The sequence below is a fragment of the Athene cunicularia genome, assembly GCF_003259725.1.
Source record: "Athene cunicularia isolate RWA chromosome 2 unlocalized genomic scaffold, athCun1 chr2_part1, whole genome shotgun sequence".
NCBI classification, from domain to species: Eukaryota; Metazoa; Chordata; class Aves; order Strigiformes; family Strigidae; genus Athene; species Athene cunicularia.
In genome coordinates this window covers 47,127,330-47,144,795 of record NW_020799095.1, presented here as the reverse complement: position 1 = coordinate 47,144,795, position 17,466 = coordinate 47,127,330, and the positions used below count along the sequence as shown (strand labels likewise).

Here is a 17,466-nt window from a genome sequence, read left to right as displayed (position 1 = left end):
GAAGATCTATGTTTTTTATTTAGGCATCAAATCTACAGATGTACTCAAAAGTTCAAAAGCTGGCCTTCTTCTAGGTTCTTGAATAGAACTGACCTCATTTGTAAAATCTCTTTCTGGTGAGGAAGTGCAGACAGCATGAAAATCCACCTTTTGCTTAATGTTTGTACTGCAATATTTTTTGCTATATTTTTGAAAAGATCAGGGGACTGTCTAACTGCTCCCTCACAAAGCTAGTCACAAACTAGATCTGAAGAGGCAAACTAAGAATTTCATGGCGAAAGGGGGCTATCCACACCTGATGGGTCAGTCCCTTTTTGTTAAATGGACATTTTACAGAAGTTAATATCATTCACAGGTTAACCTAATGACAATCCCCCTATGCAGGAGTGGAATATTTTAGGCTGCTGGATACAGGAACTGCTGGACCTGTTGGCCATTCTAGCAGCTCATCCTCCTTTGAAAAGTGATAATTTCTCCTTACATTAACTGCAGAATTTTAAGCAAGACCAAAACTCCATTTTGCCTTCCTATGAGTCCTCAAGTACATTTTCATATTTTAAATTATACAGCACTAGCTCATCCTTTGTGGCTGCTAAACTCTTGAGGTGGAATTCCAGGGAACTGAGATTTAATGTGTATGATTATATTCAGTGAGCAAATCAATGTGTTTCTGAATATTGACCAGGAGAATTCTTCCTGTTTCCTCTTTGCATTTTCTTGTTTCCATTTAACTCAATTTCTCTTACTGCTGCCATAGCGGTGACACTGATTATCAGAAGCACTGATTATAATTTATTGACTATTAATTAAATATAAATAGGAAAGAAACAACAAAATTGCTACCACTGTGCAGCTGATATTAACGTCCAACTACAGCACACAAGTTTAGAAGAAGGGTCTTTTTCTGAAGAGTGGTATTTTTGTCGTATTCATGTAATATTCATTCAGCTCAAATAGTGCTGATCTCCAAGAACATTTCAAAAGCAAGCAATATGTTTTGAAAAAACAATATAATAATTAATATCTGTATATTTATAGAATAACAAACTGGAGCTAGCATTACAGGATGAAATAACACAAGACAAGCTAATTTGTGTGACCTAAGCCTTTGATGTTTGCAATACGATGTTTTATCTTCATTGGCAGCATATTATAAAATTATTAACTTCACCCAGGTATTGTTGGAGCCTCAGGTTGTTTTACTCAAATAGTTTTCACTGAGTTTATTTGATTGACCATATTATTTGGCTTATTTCTAATCCTAAATTCTTGTTGTCTTAAGTAAATGAACTGAAAGCAGAGGAATTATTCATATGAGGATGACAAGCTGGATTTGGCACTAAAATATGTAAAATAATCATGGAATAAATAACATTTATGTACCTCTTCATCTGTTTATGTGAGGGATAAAGTTATCAGAATCATCTGAATGATTTAAAACTAATTCATGTTCTCAAAATTCAATGGGATTTAGGCTTTACAGCCTTTGCTGCAGCTCTATGAAAATATAAAAGACATTCCTTATTTTCTTTATCCATGAATATTTTTGTATCTAGCTGTTCTTCCATCCAATTATTTCTCTCCATTTTTAAATCAGTGTTTCTGTAATAATAATACCAAGACTTTTGTCCAGACAAAAGTAGGCCAAACTAAACATTCACAGTGATCACTTGTCTCTCATTTCTACCATCCAGTTACAAACACATAGTAGAAACCTTCCAATTTTCCCTTACATGGAGATTTTCATCATGAAAGTATATATCTGCAGACATGTTTCAGCCCCTCAGTCTATAAACTCTTGGCTTTTATCTCCCTAGGACTGAAGACCATTGTAGGGGCACTTATCCAATCTGTTAAAAAACTTGCTGATGTGATGATCCTGACCGTTTTCTGCTTGAGTGTCTTTGCCCTCATAGGCCTCCAGCTCTTCATGGGCAACCTGCGACACAAGTGTGTCAGGGACTACACCAAATTTAACTCTACCAATGGCACATTGTACTTGAATGGCAGGATGTGGAACACCTCAGAGGAATTTCTTAGTGATCCAGGTAAGATATTCTTTACTCTGCTGTCTGTTTTTTGGTTGGGTTGTTGTTTTTATTTTTTTTTCTATTATTATATTGGCCAAAATCTATATGTGAATCAGCAAATGCAGCATTACATGACTACTGGCTCTTCATGATGTTGATGTGGTTTTGAAAGATCTAGGTAGCTTTTTCTGATCTCTATGGTACTTCACAGTTCATGCTGAAAGTATTTCTGGTGCTTTCCTATGATAGAGACTAAATTCCTTGGTGCATCATTGATGATTTTCAGAGTTTTAGGGTGTCTTATTATACTTTTCTTAAAATTAGGCAATCATGAAAATTTCAGCTCTGTGTGTGGGTCTGGTTTGCACACTGTTTCTTTTAGACAATGTATAGCTTTTACATTTTCTAGCAAAACTTCAAAATTTAAATTAAGGGTCTTAAAAAATATGAAAGAGAAGAAGAGCAACTCAGTATTTGCTAATCTGAAAAAATCCAAGAGCATTTTTTAAAGGAAATCTTATGGTATTAGGGCCCTAACTCATCATTGGTGTTGCTCTGATGTTTATTATCAAAATACTTTTTTTCTAGGCCGAAGCAATTTTTGATACTCTACAGTCCGCTATACTTTGCATTACAATGACATAGGTTCACTGATCTAATTAATTAACTTTTTTTAAAAATAGCATTTCATGTAAATAAACTTCAGAATGTAAGCAAGTGGCACAGCTGTTACTGCTCCAAAACCTGAGTTATCAGAGGACCCAGCCCACTTGCAATGGTCATGGACTCACATCTAAAACAATTCAGTTATGCTCTTGAGGGAAGTAAGTAGACTGATGTGCATTGGTAGGAGCTTGTGATCTTTGGTATTTTATTTATTTTGAGGAGAAGAATGAACTATATAGTCAACTCATTAACTGGCAGTTTGGTTGGGAGGAAGTGACATGGTGTCATGAGGTACCTCAGTTCTGAGTGTATGGACCCTACAGTCCTATATGTCCAGACATCTGCATTATAAAGACCTTGTCCCTTGCTTCTCAAAGCTTCCTGGCTTGACCCAGGGTTCTCTAGAATACCTGGCACACGGTTGCCTTCAACTCCTGCTGGCTTCTCAGTGTTGTACACCTCTTCAGCCAAGCTATGTGGTCCAGGGATTGGGCCAATTGCCACCATTCCCCACTGGTGACTTCTGGCTTTTCTGCTCAATTCCTCTCCCTGCAGTCTGAGCAGCCCTGGAAGCAGTGGTGTTAGAAAGGTTACATTCAAGGTATAAAAAGCTCGATCTTGGTGTCTTTAATGCATGATGTGGTTGATGCAGCACTGAGGAAGGGCAACTCACAAACGTCTGGCTGAATGAGAGTTGTCTTTGGGACTGACACTGACCATCAGATTATGTGTCCTCTCAGTGTCCCTGTACCAGAGCCTCTTGTCAGCTGAAAGGGGAAAGAGCTCTGTGCCAGAGCTAAAAAACCATACTGGACCTATGCTGGCTGGTGATGAGCCTGCTGACTTCTTTTCCCACCCATGCACTCTGTGCTTCCAGCTTGGACATCAGTGCTCATGGATCTAGTAAAGATATCTGTGCATCTGTGATGGATTAAGACACTTCATGGCTCCTCCACCCACAGATAATTGACAGCTGTGTGAGGTGCGGCTCTCCCTCTTTCATAGAGGCATTGAGAGATAAAATAGTAGTGTCTAGAACTATAAAGCCCTGCAAAAAAAAGTTGGAGGGATAAAGTAGAGCTGTGAAGGTAGTCTAGCTCTCTGGAAATGGAAGTAGGGTAAATGTACCACTAGATAGTCTCTACAAAAGTATAGTTAATGTCAGGGCCAGCTGCAGCATTGCTTTAAATGGGAGGAATTGTACAGCTGCTCCAGCATACCATGAGTAAGTTTATTTGTGTAGTCTTGATATGGGGAGAAGGGGAGACACTCCCACACATCCATTTTGTAAACCCAGCAATGGTTAATAGAATCATGAAAATATACTTGTTACCACTAAAGGAAATTTACCTATTATAAAGATAATCAACTTGGTGAGGTAATGGATTAAAGTGAATGAAAGTTTAACCATGTGATATTAGTAGTAAGTAATAGTATCAAATAATGTTTTCATGTTTTCATAATATCTGAAAATAAAGACATAGTTCCTTGTGACAAACAGTCATCAGTTATGGTGGATGGACTAAAATGATTTAAATAGTTGAAGTGTTGAGTCAGTGCAGCAGGCCACTGAAGAACTAGAAGAAAAGTAGCTTTTTAGGAAAAAATGTACTGACCTCTGAATAATTAAGTGTTCCTTGAAATGCTGGAGAACGTGGCTTAGCCATTAGGCTAGGGAGACCAATGTTAAGTAGGATTTTCATTTAATGTTGACTGTTGCACTAAAGCAATTCAGAAATGGAGAGACTGGCTTATTTTGTAACTAGATGGGATAGTGATTTATATTTCATTTTGCATAAGTATTATGGCGAAATGAAGTGACTGTTTAGCAGAGTAGTACTGACCACAATTTAATAACAGTCTCAATTTCAAATACTGCAGGGAATTAAGCAACAGATACAGTTAGATTAAAGTGTAGGCAGGCCAAATTAGATAAAAAGAGGAATATATTAAGAAACAGAGTAGTGTCAATGTTTATTCTGAAGAAGAACTAGAGAAGAAAATTGGCCAACATGTTGAGATAGTAGAGTTCACTCAAAGGAAGCAGAACAATTCTAAAAGCTCTTTGGAGACTTAAAAACCAATGTGACTGAGTCACTTAGTTTGGAGCAGGAATACTAATCTAAAAACCAGAAAAAATAAACCTGAAGTATTGTCAGAGATTGATAATAAAACTTTTTTTAAAAAAAAAAAAAAAAAAAAAGAAAAAAGGAATGTAAAGAAATAAAGGAGTGAAAAGCACACAAAAGCAGAATTGGAAAAATTAATTGTTAATTCTGTTCATCAGAATATCAAAATAAAGAATCAAGATAGGGTGATATGCTGGTTCTGTTCTTATTGGAAAGCAAAAGTTTGCTTTGGATTCTTTGAGAGAGTTTTTACAGTTTTAGAGGACAGCAAGGAGCCTCTGAAATGGCATCAGCCTCCTCTTGTGCCTTTGAACATTTTTGTATGAATGAAAAAACAAAAATTAATGAAACCCCCTAAAAGGGTAATACAGTGAAGGATTGCCTGGTGCTCCAGATGAAATAGCTGAGAGATTTAGTCATGATGTGCAAAGAAAGATAAAAACTGGTTTTCAGTCTTTCTAAGCCGTTTTAAACTTGAGTTAAATGTATGCCACAGGCACTTGGTACAGGAGACATTCTGGTTTTGCAGAAGGCCTGGGATAGCTTCAGCTCCACTTTTTTATTCAAAACTGACTTGATATCTGGACTAAACTGTATCATCTTTCATTAACTCCTTTCAGCCCCCAGGCAAGAATTTTTTCTCATCTGTCTTCTCAATCCTCTTATTTTCATTTTATAGTTGGGGAAAAAAAGTCAGTTTATAAACTGTGCATCATCACTGGCTTAACCACAATTATGTGGTAATACTTGAGTTTTGGTTGATACTTAAGGAAATAACCACTGTGTCCCCAGGGTTCAGGAACTCCTTCCCTTAGTTAAACATTCAAGATGCACATGTCCTTCCTTGCTCTACCACTGTGGTCACCACCACTATCTCAGCTGATGGTGCAGGTGCTGCCCAGCCCCTCTGCTACCCCTGTTCCTGCCTCCACCACCAGTAAAGGCAGTGTGCCAGCACTAGCAGTGGTGGTGGCAGAATAAAAATTTTTTTCCCTAAATCTGTGCATTATAGATCCATAAGCAGTCAGCCCTCACCACATCCCCTTTCAGGCCTCTGACTGTTATTTAATCTTTCTTGCATGAACTTGTCAATCCTACATTGCAAGGTTGCTAGCATTGTTGAGAATTGTTGGGTTCTCTCCTTTTGTTTACATCTGCCATGAGACAATCATATAAACTCAATCCCATAAGGAATAAGGATTTTCTACCTATGCACCCAAAACTTTGCCTGTTCTTTCCATCATTTCAGTGGCTCCTGAAGCTGGAGGAAGTGCCAGATAACTCGGGAAGCAAGGGACAGAGGCCTTAAGCAGTGGGAAAATTCGTACTGATATCTCTTCCATTTAGCTTCACTAATTACTAAGTCCTCGCATACAAAAGTGACATTTAATATTCCTGGTCAGACTGTCAAGAAGGGGACTTTCTTGGCATTGTCATTAAAAGCTTAATTCTGTGAAAGAAACTTCATCTAACTTACTGTAGGTGCCTCTGGTGCCTCAACTTAGTTACTGGGCACAGCAGTCATGTTAAGGCGAGACACCTGCTTAGCATCTCCTCAACCCACAGTGGAGATGCAGATCTAAAATTTGCCTTTTGGTGGGCACATCTATTTCATGATGAACAGAAGGATTTTTCTATTCTTTCCACCAATTTAAATGACTATAGGTCTTCACGATTTACAGACCAACCTCAAAGAATAAGGCTTATCAGAAAAGTGATTCCAGTCTGGTTTTTGCCTCCAATGAATAATGCTTACCACTGCAAACCTAGGAAGGGGAAAAGGAAGATTAAGGTAGAAGTAGCTCATCAGGTCTCCCAGCCTCCTCTGTAGGACTGTTCTTTGCTTGTATGAATGGAGTGTGTGGTGAGGGAGAGGTGAACATTAGATATTATCAGGTTAAAAAATTATTGATATCAAATGCCAATGGTAAAGTTAAAATGGAGACACAGCTCGTTCATCTGGGAAAACAATGACTACTGGTAAGTAATTTTTTTCCTACCTGCAGTTATTGATTTTGTAAGGGACTGCAATCAATAAACCCAAGGATTATTTTTAGATATTAACAGCAAACCTGGGAATCAGAAGTTGTAGATGCAGCAGTGCTCATATATAATAACGAAACAAAGAAATAAAAAAGGAGAAAATAGTGATAGTTTACATTGACAGCATTATGAAAATGATGTGATCAAAATATCAATCTCAAAGTTATTGAGCTGCCGCTTATCTTTAGGAGAGCTAATATATTAGAAATATCAGCTGACTGAAAAAATGCAAGCTTAATTCCAATACGTGTAAAGATTTCTAGGAAAGCAACTGCAAATAGCATGCTTGAAAGCCTGTCCTAGGTTGTGGTGTTTAAATGAAAGATGTGTTTGATGAAGTGAACTTTATGAATGTGTAAGATAGAGTGGATTGAAAGCTATACGATGTCAGCTATACCACTGGCTTAGAGAGAGAAAAGATGTACCAATGGACTGAGTGTAGTTGATTCACATGGCTGATGACTGTAGAATCTTTAATGTCATTTATGTATTCCATTACTAAAATGGATTATTGACAAGTCAATAAGTAGTAAGTAGAAATCTGGGTTTAAATAGTGTGTTCTTTTGTAGAGCAGAGCTCAATGTAAGTGCTGAACACATAAGAAAAAACACTTAAGAAAAATCCTTTAAATACAGTAAAATTATTATAAAATCACTTACAAAATTATAGTCTCAAACCCCAGTATTTTTTTTCTTTAAAATAAATACTCTACTTAAGGGGATCTTGTTTGAGGACTGAAAGGGTCTTGTTTTCAAAGTGTTCTATGTATATTTTCTCTCAAAATCAGTATCTTGTAAGGTAAATAAAAGCCTGTAATTTTCTTAGATAAACCTGCCCAAGATATTGAAATAAAAAAAGTTTTAAAAATAAAATAAAATAATATTTAAGCTTTATTGACTTTTTAATGGGAGGAATCAACTGCTATTTTTATAGCTTAAGACAGGACTTTTCAGGGTTGGTTTGTTTTGTTTTGTTTTTTTTTCCGGGCTAGTTTCTGGCTTTCATCTCATGGCAGTGATTTTTCTCTTCTTCTGGAGTCAAACTATGTAGTTACCAAAGGTCTGAGGATAAAAAACTTTAATTAAAAAGAAAAAATCCAAATAAAGAGAAATGTAATATCTGTTTTGTCATCTCCAGTTAGACCTGGAAGACTTATGGTCGCTTCAGGTTCTATATTTAGAAATATGTATAAAATACTTAAGTTTAGGTCCTTGTTTTAGGTACCTAGTCTTTGCAGCTCCCAGTTATGTCCAACAAAGTGATAGGAGTGATTTGGAGATGTAACTATCTGAGGTGGCCTCTGGAGGAGCCTGCTTCATTTGCCATCCCTTAATCATACTAGGCAGTCTGGGAAGATGGTCCAACTGAACCAACCATGTTTTAGTTGCATAAGGTTGAGCAATGCGAGCATAGATGACCTTTGGTGGCAAAGCAGCTGGATGAACATTGATGTGTTACCTATCCAAATCATGGTTTCCTTGGGTACTTGAGAAGGGATCGCAGGCTTGTGGGAAGCAACTAGTCTCGCATGTGGTGTGAATGCAATCACAGCTAGCCTGACTGCTCAGAGCTGATGTATCAGGAGCAGTTCCAAACCAACTGAAACAATTCTAGAGCCTTTCCACATCCTCCTCTTTGATGTCCTAGGTGTAATGTACTGTAGAATTAAATGGGCATGGATATTGAGGCATATGTCTGTGAATATATAGAAATATATATATATGTGCGTATATAGATACAGGTGTGTGTACATAAATATCTTTAAGCTCTGTGCCTGATTGTTAGCTCTGCCTGATGAATTGCTTCATTTTTGATTTCAGAACCACTGAAATTGAACTGTATGCACAGATATTCTGAAATTGCATGAGAACTGTATGGAAAATAATGATGTCCAAATCAGATAATAAATATAGCAAGTTTGGGGAGAGCTGAAGTGTTTGAGGTGATGTCTGAGGTGGTAATAGAAGACAGCGAGTGTTTGATGAGTAATTATGGAGGTGGGAGAAAAGAGGGAAGCAATAAATCAGGTTGAGACTGGAATAGGTGTTTTATTATGTATGATTATATATGAACCAATGATTAAGACAAAGAACCTCTCTGGGCTTTCAGACCGTGCTTGTCAGCATGGAATCTATTCACGTTACTCCACCGTTAACTGTAGATATTGTGGGTTTGTTCAGGTGCTGTGGATCTTTTCATAAATAGCTTCATAAATGCTCAAATGTTAATGCTCTGATGTGTTATTAACATGGGTATTGTACCTGTGCACTTTAATGTTTTAAGCTAAATAGAAAAAGAAAGGCCCAGAGGAAGAAGTGCAAGGTTCAGAAAAACATAGGAATGGGTACTGTTGTATCCAGTACAGTCTCTTCCAGACCCCGCAGTAGGAATTTTTTTTTTTTTTTGCCTTTTGGTAAAAGGGTAAGTTCTTATCTTGGAATAATTTGTAAAACAGGAGGATTTGTCTCCCAGGTACATCTCTTTTGCTCTCATCACCGCATTACTGCTCACAGAAAAGACAGATCTATTAAAGAAAGTTCTGCCATGGAAGATTCAGACTGAATATTTTCAGAGTTTTCCTGAACCTTCAAATTGTTCATAAACTACCAAACTAATATTCCACTTGACTTGCATAGTGATGTGCATTTGAAAGAACCTCATCTGCATCCTTTGGAGCCTGTCCATGGACTTCTGCTTGCTCCAGGTCCAGCAATAACATGCCTTGCAAAGGCAAGAGGTAGCTTTCATGTTTAACTCTGAACAGTCAGCTGCAGTGTGCTGTGAGCCAACTGGCAGAGAACATCTTGCATTTCTGCTTTCCCTTATTGCACTCCTTCTAAGAAATAAGTAAAGAAATATTTTATCCTGATACTTTTCATCAACTGAATTCACCCAAGTGAGGTGGAGATAAAATATGGGAGCTGCCAGGCTCAGTCTGGCCTTGGTGTACCTACAGCAACATCTGTCTGTGGCACAGAGCAGCCCCACGGGTTCCAGAAGAAACTAGTAGAGCCTGAAGTACAGATATTTTTCTAATTTCTTATTAACGTTAATTATTATAACTGTGGATATCCTTATCTACATAAGCAACAAATCCTTCTTTGAATGTTTTGGTCACAGGGGCTGCCTGCGGCAGTAACTTCAGCAGTTGAAATGTCAAGTGTAGTGAAAAATATTTCTTTCATCTTTAGTTTTTCAAATTTTTTTCTTGTCTGTTTTTCTTTTACCCCCCTCCATTTCTTAGGACAAAAACATTGTTATCACATTCTGTGACCAGGAGCGCTCAAAGCTGCCTGTTCTCTTTCTCCAGAATGCATGCTATTTTTGACTCTGATAGTCACCTCTTTTCTAAGATAAAAGATCTTAGTTTTTTCAGTCGCTCTTATTAAACTTTTCCCAGTCATTTTTATTACTCACCTCTTAATACCCTCCAGTCCATCAGTTACCTTCTTGAAAGCAATGCTGTGGTCTGTCTTCTGGATCAGAATCATAGAATCATTTAGGTTGGAAAAAACTTCAAGATCAAATCCAATCATAAATAAAAGTAACACTGCCAAGTCCACCACTAAAACATTTCCCTAAGTGCCACATCTACACCTAATACCTCCAGGGATGGTGACTCAACCACTTCCCTGAGCAATCTATTCCAGGGCTTGACAACCTTTTCAGTGAAGAAATTTTTCCTAACACCCAATCTAAAGCTCCACTAGTGCAACTTGAGGCTTTTTCCTCTTGTCCTATCACTTGTTACTTGGGAAAAGATTCAGGCGGCTGCTGCCCAACAGCCCCAGGTCCTTTTCCACTGGGCAGCTTTCCAGCTGCTCTTCCCCAAGCCTGTAGCATTTCATGGGGTTGTTGTGACCCAAGTGCAGGACCTGGCACTGAGCCTTGTTGAAGCTCATACAACTGGCCTCAGCCCATCGATCCAGGCTGTCCAGATCCCTCTGTAGAGTCTTTCTAACCTAAAGCCCAGCTCATCTGCAGACTTACTGAGGGTACACTCTATCTCCTTGTCTGGATCATTGATAATGATATTAAACAGAACTGCATGAGACAAGCCACTGGTTTATAGGTTGTTTCCCTTATAGTACTCCATCTTGTTCCTCCTGTATCTCAATATTACATTATTCTTTCATCATAGCTTCATATTACATGAAAGTGTTCATTAAGGATCCCTAAAAATTCCGTATCTTTACCTGAACTAATGCAGGGAATTAAAAACTTGACAAGGTTATGAATGGGTGAAATTTTCTCCTCTGCTTTCCTTCACATTCTGACAACATAATTTCTCACTTTGCATTTCTCCACTCTTTTTTTTTTTTCCCCCAGTGGATTAGGCCTCTCTAGTGTTCTTTATTTGGTCTTGGTTTTGGACTTAATTTACCTGGAGAACACTGTGTATAGTAGATTTTGTCACCTTTCTGCTCACATTTTCTTTCTCTTGTACTTATAAATGTAATAAAGTGGTGCAGATACAGCCCTCTGTTAGCCTGAAGAGATACTGCACATTGACTTTTCATTTTAACCTTTGTCTTCTGTCCTTAGCCAGTTTTTGATACAATTAATTTATTTTCTTTATCACAGTACAAGCAGGAGTATTTTATTTTTCTGTCATCTCTCTGTAAACACCAATGCATTTGACCCTCGTAGCAGCTTTTGATTTTAATTCTTTTGTGTGAAATATATAAAAAATTCCACAAAACACAAAACCTCTACAAAACTTCTGGAGAGCACACTTCAGCATTTTACTGCCTATTCATGTGAAGCGTATGTCTAAACAAATAGTACTAAATATGCTTTTAGTTATGTGCTATGCAGCCTACAGCCCTAAAATCATGGGTCTGCATGACTGGTCAGACACAGAGACATGAAAAGAGGTTATCTGAAGATGTTTAAAAGCCATCATGTGTATTTATTGCTAGTCATTCTCTCTTCTTTGGGATGCTCATAGACTTGGCACGGTCTCCAATCCAATTTGAAAGCATCTAAATTTTCTGCTTCCTTCTAGTCCATGGCTCCAAATGCCCCTGATGTGCTTTTCCTTCCCTCCTGGCATGCTTTTCCTTCCCTCGGACCATGCAGGCAGCACAAACCAGGTACTGTGGATCTCTGAGGCTTTCAGAGCCTCTTCCTAGTGCACGGGAGCCATCTAGCAGAGGGCTTGATTGATATTTTTAGTGGCTTTTTTTCAGAGAGGGAAAAAACTGTACTATCAAAATTGGACACATTTTCCGTGCTGTGGTGACTGCTGAGCCCTGGCTGAGAAATTGCTTCTTTGGCTTGTCTCAAGCATGGGGAGAAGCACTCGTAGGAGCCTACTAGAGACACTCGAGCTTAAGGAGACCACTTTCCTCCCAGCATCTTGTTGTATGGTTTTCTACGACCTCCTCCCAGCCCCTCCATATCTCCTGCAGGACAGCTCATGCCCAGAATTCAAGGCTGTAGTTACCCTGAAATCATGTACAAACCAATGCTGCCTATAAGATTCTCAAAAAAAAAAGTTGTCTCCTTGATCTTTGCCTGCTCTACCCACCCAACCATCCTCATAATTAACTCTTCCTGTTCCTTTTTTAACTGAAGTTTTGAAAATGTCCTTCCAGTTGGTTAGAAGGTAAGGTGGCAGGAGAGAGCTGGGACAGAAGCCATTGCCCAGGGGAAGAGAGAGGGAAGAATGGGGAGCAAGAAAGGAGAGGAGAGCACCCAAGAGCCTGCAAAACCCAGCAGAAGGGCCAGCAGCAGCAAATGCCAGGGGACAGCAGAGACAGATCCCCTGTCATGGAGTGCGCAACAGGAGAGTAACTGATTATTATAATTATTTGTAACCCCTTTTAGCAGGGAAGAACTAACTGGCAGTGCTATTTATTCTCAAGCATTCTTCCCTAATAATACCCTTAATACAGCCTGTTCTATCGCTTTTGTGAGGCATGTTTTTCATCTTCAAACTCTATTTCATTTATTAGAGACTTCACCCTATGTAACACAGTGTGCACACAGCAAGTGCAGAAAGGATTCGTTCTAATTATTATGTACTACCAGGAGGTACAATGTGCTTGTGCCGGTGGGTGAAAGGGTGAGGAGGGGGTGTTATCTATTTTGTTTCTATGTCACATATCAGAACTGTAACATGATGGGGCTTTCTGAATTGCATTTTAAATTTGGAATTGAGACATTCGGTGGATGTCAAGTGCTTTCTGCCAACCATAGCACAGGGAGAAAATCTCCAACTAGCAAGCACCCATGTGGCTGCAATAAATAGTCTGAGATAACAGACACCTCTCTGAAGTTATTGTTAGAAAGTCAGCCAGAGGACTCTTCTCTGGGCAATGACGAATGATATTTGAATGCTGCTCTTTATGCAAGTGTGATAATATATAGGTTTATTTCAAATTGGAATGAATTTGTTGTGAGACGAGTCAAAATATCATTTCAGTTGGGTCTTTGAAGGAGAAACAGAAGCTGGACTCAGAAACCATGTTAGCTGACACTAATTTTTTTTTTTTTATTTTTCGGATCTGGAAAATTTTCCTTTCCTCTACACAGAAATGAAGAGGATTTCTACCCTGCAGCTCTATGTACCCCACTGACTTTCTTCTCAGTGGTATGATGTAGGTGTGGAAAGCATAAGCTGGAGCATAATTTTAATTACAAAACATTATATTTTGAGGAAGTTTGCCCTTTTTTTATTTTTATTTTTTTTAACTTGACAGGTGGAGACATTGTGAATGTTTGCTCTGTTAGAATTGCCTGGTGTAGAAGGGAGTAATGCGGAAACCTGGAAGATATTTATAAACTAGGAAAAGTGTAGAATGAAACAGCAGTAATTATGAGAAACTTGAGGAATTGTCTTTGGAAGAAAGACATTGCAAGTATAATCTAGAGGAATTTGTATTTATTACTTGCATACAGCGACTTTAAAACTAGGGTCAATGCTGCGTGCTTTCAGCAGGGTAGAAGGCAGAGCATGGACTTTCAGGAGATACAGTGTAATAAGAGGAAAAAATGGGGTGATATATTTTCATCTTCTTAACGCTGTCGCACACTTAAGCTTTAAGGGACCGCTGATGGTTAGGGCTGATGTCAAGCTGCTATCAAGCTTCTTGGTGTCCCTGGAAAGCCAGGAGCTCTGAAGATGTTGGAGAGATTGAATTACTCTGGGCTGATGTAAATGTAACCGAGAACTGGATTAGTGAACATTATTTTCGGGGTTGTGTTTAGTATATAGTCCCTCCACTGGTGATGGGAAGAGCAGACACTACACTCTACAGTCATGGAGTTTTATTGTCTGGGCTCCATGTCACATCTAAAGACAACCAGCAGTAGTCTCTGCCAAATAATAATGTATAACAACTGTGCAACAACTGTGATGAGTAATATTTGTTATTAACGCTTTTCTGAAAACAGTTAAGGGAATTCATTAGAGTATTTATTCTTTGGTGATACAGGTGTGCTAATGTCAATACCAAGGAAGATGTGATGCATAGTAGATGGAAGTAGACCTCTACTACTTTCCATCTAACTGGCACAAGTGCTAGTTGCAGTGATGTTATGGTAGCATGAGTTTTGTCATACCCTGAACACAGCAAGGGTAGTGGGTTTCAGTCAAACATTTCTGTTAGTGGTGCTTGAGCCACTTTGACCAAAGCAGTTGCCATCATCTTGCTTTCTGTAAGAAGGTAATCGGCTTGTGAACACTCACTTTACAGGATTATTTTACTGAATTTGGCACCTCTAAACACAAGTCCTGGAAAGACTACACCAACATATAGATTCATCGTACACATATTTAATGGCAACAGAATCAACCTAACAGAGTAATACTATGTCAGGAGCATTGAAGATACAGGGTCTTAGTATGTATTTATAAAATTCAGGCACAAATACGCATATGTTTTGGAGAAGATAACATCTGGTTATTAGTAATCATATCTGTTGAATTTTTGATTGCTGAGTACTGACAAGAAATGGTTTGTATTATTGGGAAATGAATGAGTTTATTTAGCAACAATGGAGTAAATAATGTGTGATCCATCAGAAACCGATATGAAGCTGGTGTTATTCTGCCCATTTTTTAAAAATTCTTTTAATATGATCAGGTAGTTTACCTTGCTCTGAAAATTCCTGTAGAAACGTTCCTAAAAGGCATTGTATAAACTATAACTATGACATCAACATTTTAGTAAATCTGCTATATTTTTTTTTTCCTTTGGAGAGAATGGCATGTTGCATAAAGATTATGTACACACATGCATGTTTCAGCTTGATTTTACTGTAATATTGAAAAAAAATCTAATACAGAGTTTTTCAGTTTTGTTTTCCACTTCTGTTTACCTATTTTTTTTTCCCACTGACATGCCAAAATTTTTCAGTGAAAAAAATGACCAAAAAACCCCTCAAAATTAATTGTAATCTTCCAAAAGAATGAAAAAGTCATTGTGTTTTCAGATGTTGTTGATCAGTTTGAGCAGTCTATGTTTCAGAGAGAAAATCCTGCTGTAAAAAGGAGTTTTATGTTCTTTGTCCTTGTTACAGTTAACTGATGGAAAGCTGAGGCCATGGGTGATTTGCTCTTAAAAACAAGAGTGATTGTTTGGTTCTTAAAGACCTCTGATTGCCTGGCAAGCTTGACTGAAATCCAAACCAACTTGCTTTGAATGACAAATTGATTGTTGTGCGCATTTTTGGTAATACAGCAATTTGTCTCCTTGGGTATAATACTCTAATCCCCCCTTCATTTATCAGTAGGGAATCAACAATTCAGCTCTTCCTCAGGCTGAGGTTTGGCATGGTAGCTGCAGCACTCTGTTGCAGTTGCAGACTCCGTGCTGAAGATACCCCCTCTCAGAAACATCTGCACACCGTTTCCTCAGCATGCATTTCAAAGCACTCTTTGGCACCTACCATATTGCTTGTTTTAAGAACTGTTTAAGTCAACATCGGACAACAGAATTTTGCCTGTTGTTGAGATTTTACATTTCTTGTTTACACACAGAGTCTCATTTTCCTCCTTACTTCTGTGGTCTGACTCTGTTTTCATCTTCTGATTTGACTGACCAGGAGGTGTTAGTTTGGTCTTCAGTCAGCACTGGGCTCCAGAGCTTCAGTCCTCCCTTGAAGAAAGTGGTCAACAGACAGTGACAGGGCTATGATCTTCCTGATCTTAACTTTTGCAGAATGAAAAGTTGCAGTTCCCAGGAAGTAGCGCATGTTTGAGAAGTTCAGGGTACCCCTGTGTAGCGATACCATTTAACAAGGTTCTGCAACTCTGCAGTTTGTCTATCTCTTATCTCATGGTTCTGCCATATTTCCTCTGTATCTCAGAGTCTGATGGGTTCGTGGCACTAAATCTGTGTATCCCAAATAAGATACCACCTGTCCTGAGAAAAGCAGAAGTCTTACACCAGCAGATGTGGAGGGTGAAAGGAGATGGAAGACATGGGAACCTTCCCCCTTCTGTGGTGATTGATCACATATCCTTTAACCATACTGAATACCTTGGATATTGCTGTCAGTCAAGATGTTTCTGTAGAAAGACCACATGTAAGACAAAGTGAAAAAGCATATAGTCTGAGCAGGATATATGCTCTGATAACTTGTGAACAACATCATGTGCCCTCATAACCACAAGCTCATGGACAGTAATTCCTTCTTGGCATGCAGCAGGGCAGGGCTTTTCCATGGCTCGCAGCTTACTGAGAAAGCCACAGCACATCTGTTCGGTGGCTTGAGCCATTGAGCATTCTTTGCATATCCTGCCTAGATAAGCTGTCACTCTTGATTTTTAAAATATTTCACAAGAGAGGGTTAGCCTAGAATGGAGAACCTCTTCTGAGCATCATCTGAAAAGGCCCCTCTGCTCACAGACACATGCTGCATATGGCTGCCATCATCATGTCTTATGTCAACAGGGGATCATGTCCTCTCTGCTGTAGCATAGCACATCGGATTATCTACCCTCCATCAGTCAGCTACTGGCCTCTGGTTTTGAATTTATTGTGTTTCTAGATCAATGCCTTTATCTATTCTTCCATGCTGTCATTCAGGTTTTAGAGATGCTCCTAAGAACATCTCCTTTTCTTCAGATGCTCTCTGGAAAACTGATTTTGCTTATCATTTTGAGAAGAAGTCGGCCTTCTGTTCTGTTTCTCTGAATGTTAGACTTCGTTGTCTAGGTATAGAAGAGGGAGTATGTACACAAAGGCTCTCATTAGCCTGGGGATGCTAATTTATGTAAGCCTCATTGATAGTCAACCAGGGAATGATCCAGTGCACTTAAATTTGGCTTGCTCCTCTGAGTCTCCCTCAAGAAGTGCCTGTCTCTCTCTGCCGCCATTACAGATAACTATATTGATAAACAGTTGCCTTTATGAATATTTCCTTGTTTGTTTTATCTTTAACATGGAGCACTCTTGTTTCTTTTGCTTTATACTGTAGGCTTTCTGTGTTGAGAAAAATCTACCAGATTGAGAGTGAGCTGCTTTGCTAGTATTATTACATTTTGTCTTATAGTTGGTTGCCCTTTTAATCTATGAGTCAGGAATTTCTATCACAAACTTCAATTAATATGTATCTCATCAGTGTAGAGTCTAAAAGTTATGGA

The 17,466-nt window shown here is 38.5% G+C and overlaps 1 protein-coding gene across 3 annotated transcripts in view; it reads left to right on the top strand.

The window, feature by feature from the left end:
• LOC113476396 (sodium channel protein type 5 subunit alpha-like) overlaps nucleotides 1–17,466 on the top strand; it is a 219,620-nt gene that overhangs the window by 62,001 nt on the left and 140,153 nt on the right. For all 3 annotated transcript variants that reach the window (XM_026841936.1, XM_026841937.1, XM_026841935.1), the window contains exon 7: nucleotides 1,818–2,048. In XM_026841936.1, the coding sequence (XP_026697737.1) occupies nucleotides 1,818–2,048 (231 nt within the window). The remainder of the gene's footprint in view (nucleotides 1–1,817; nucleotides 2,049–17,466) is intronic.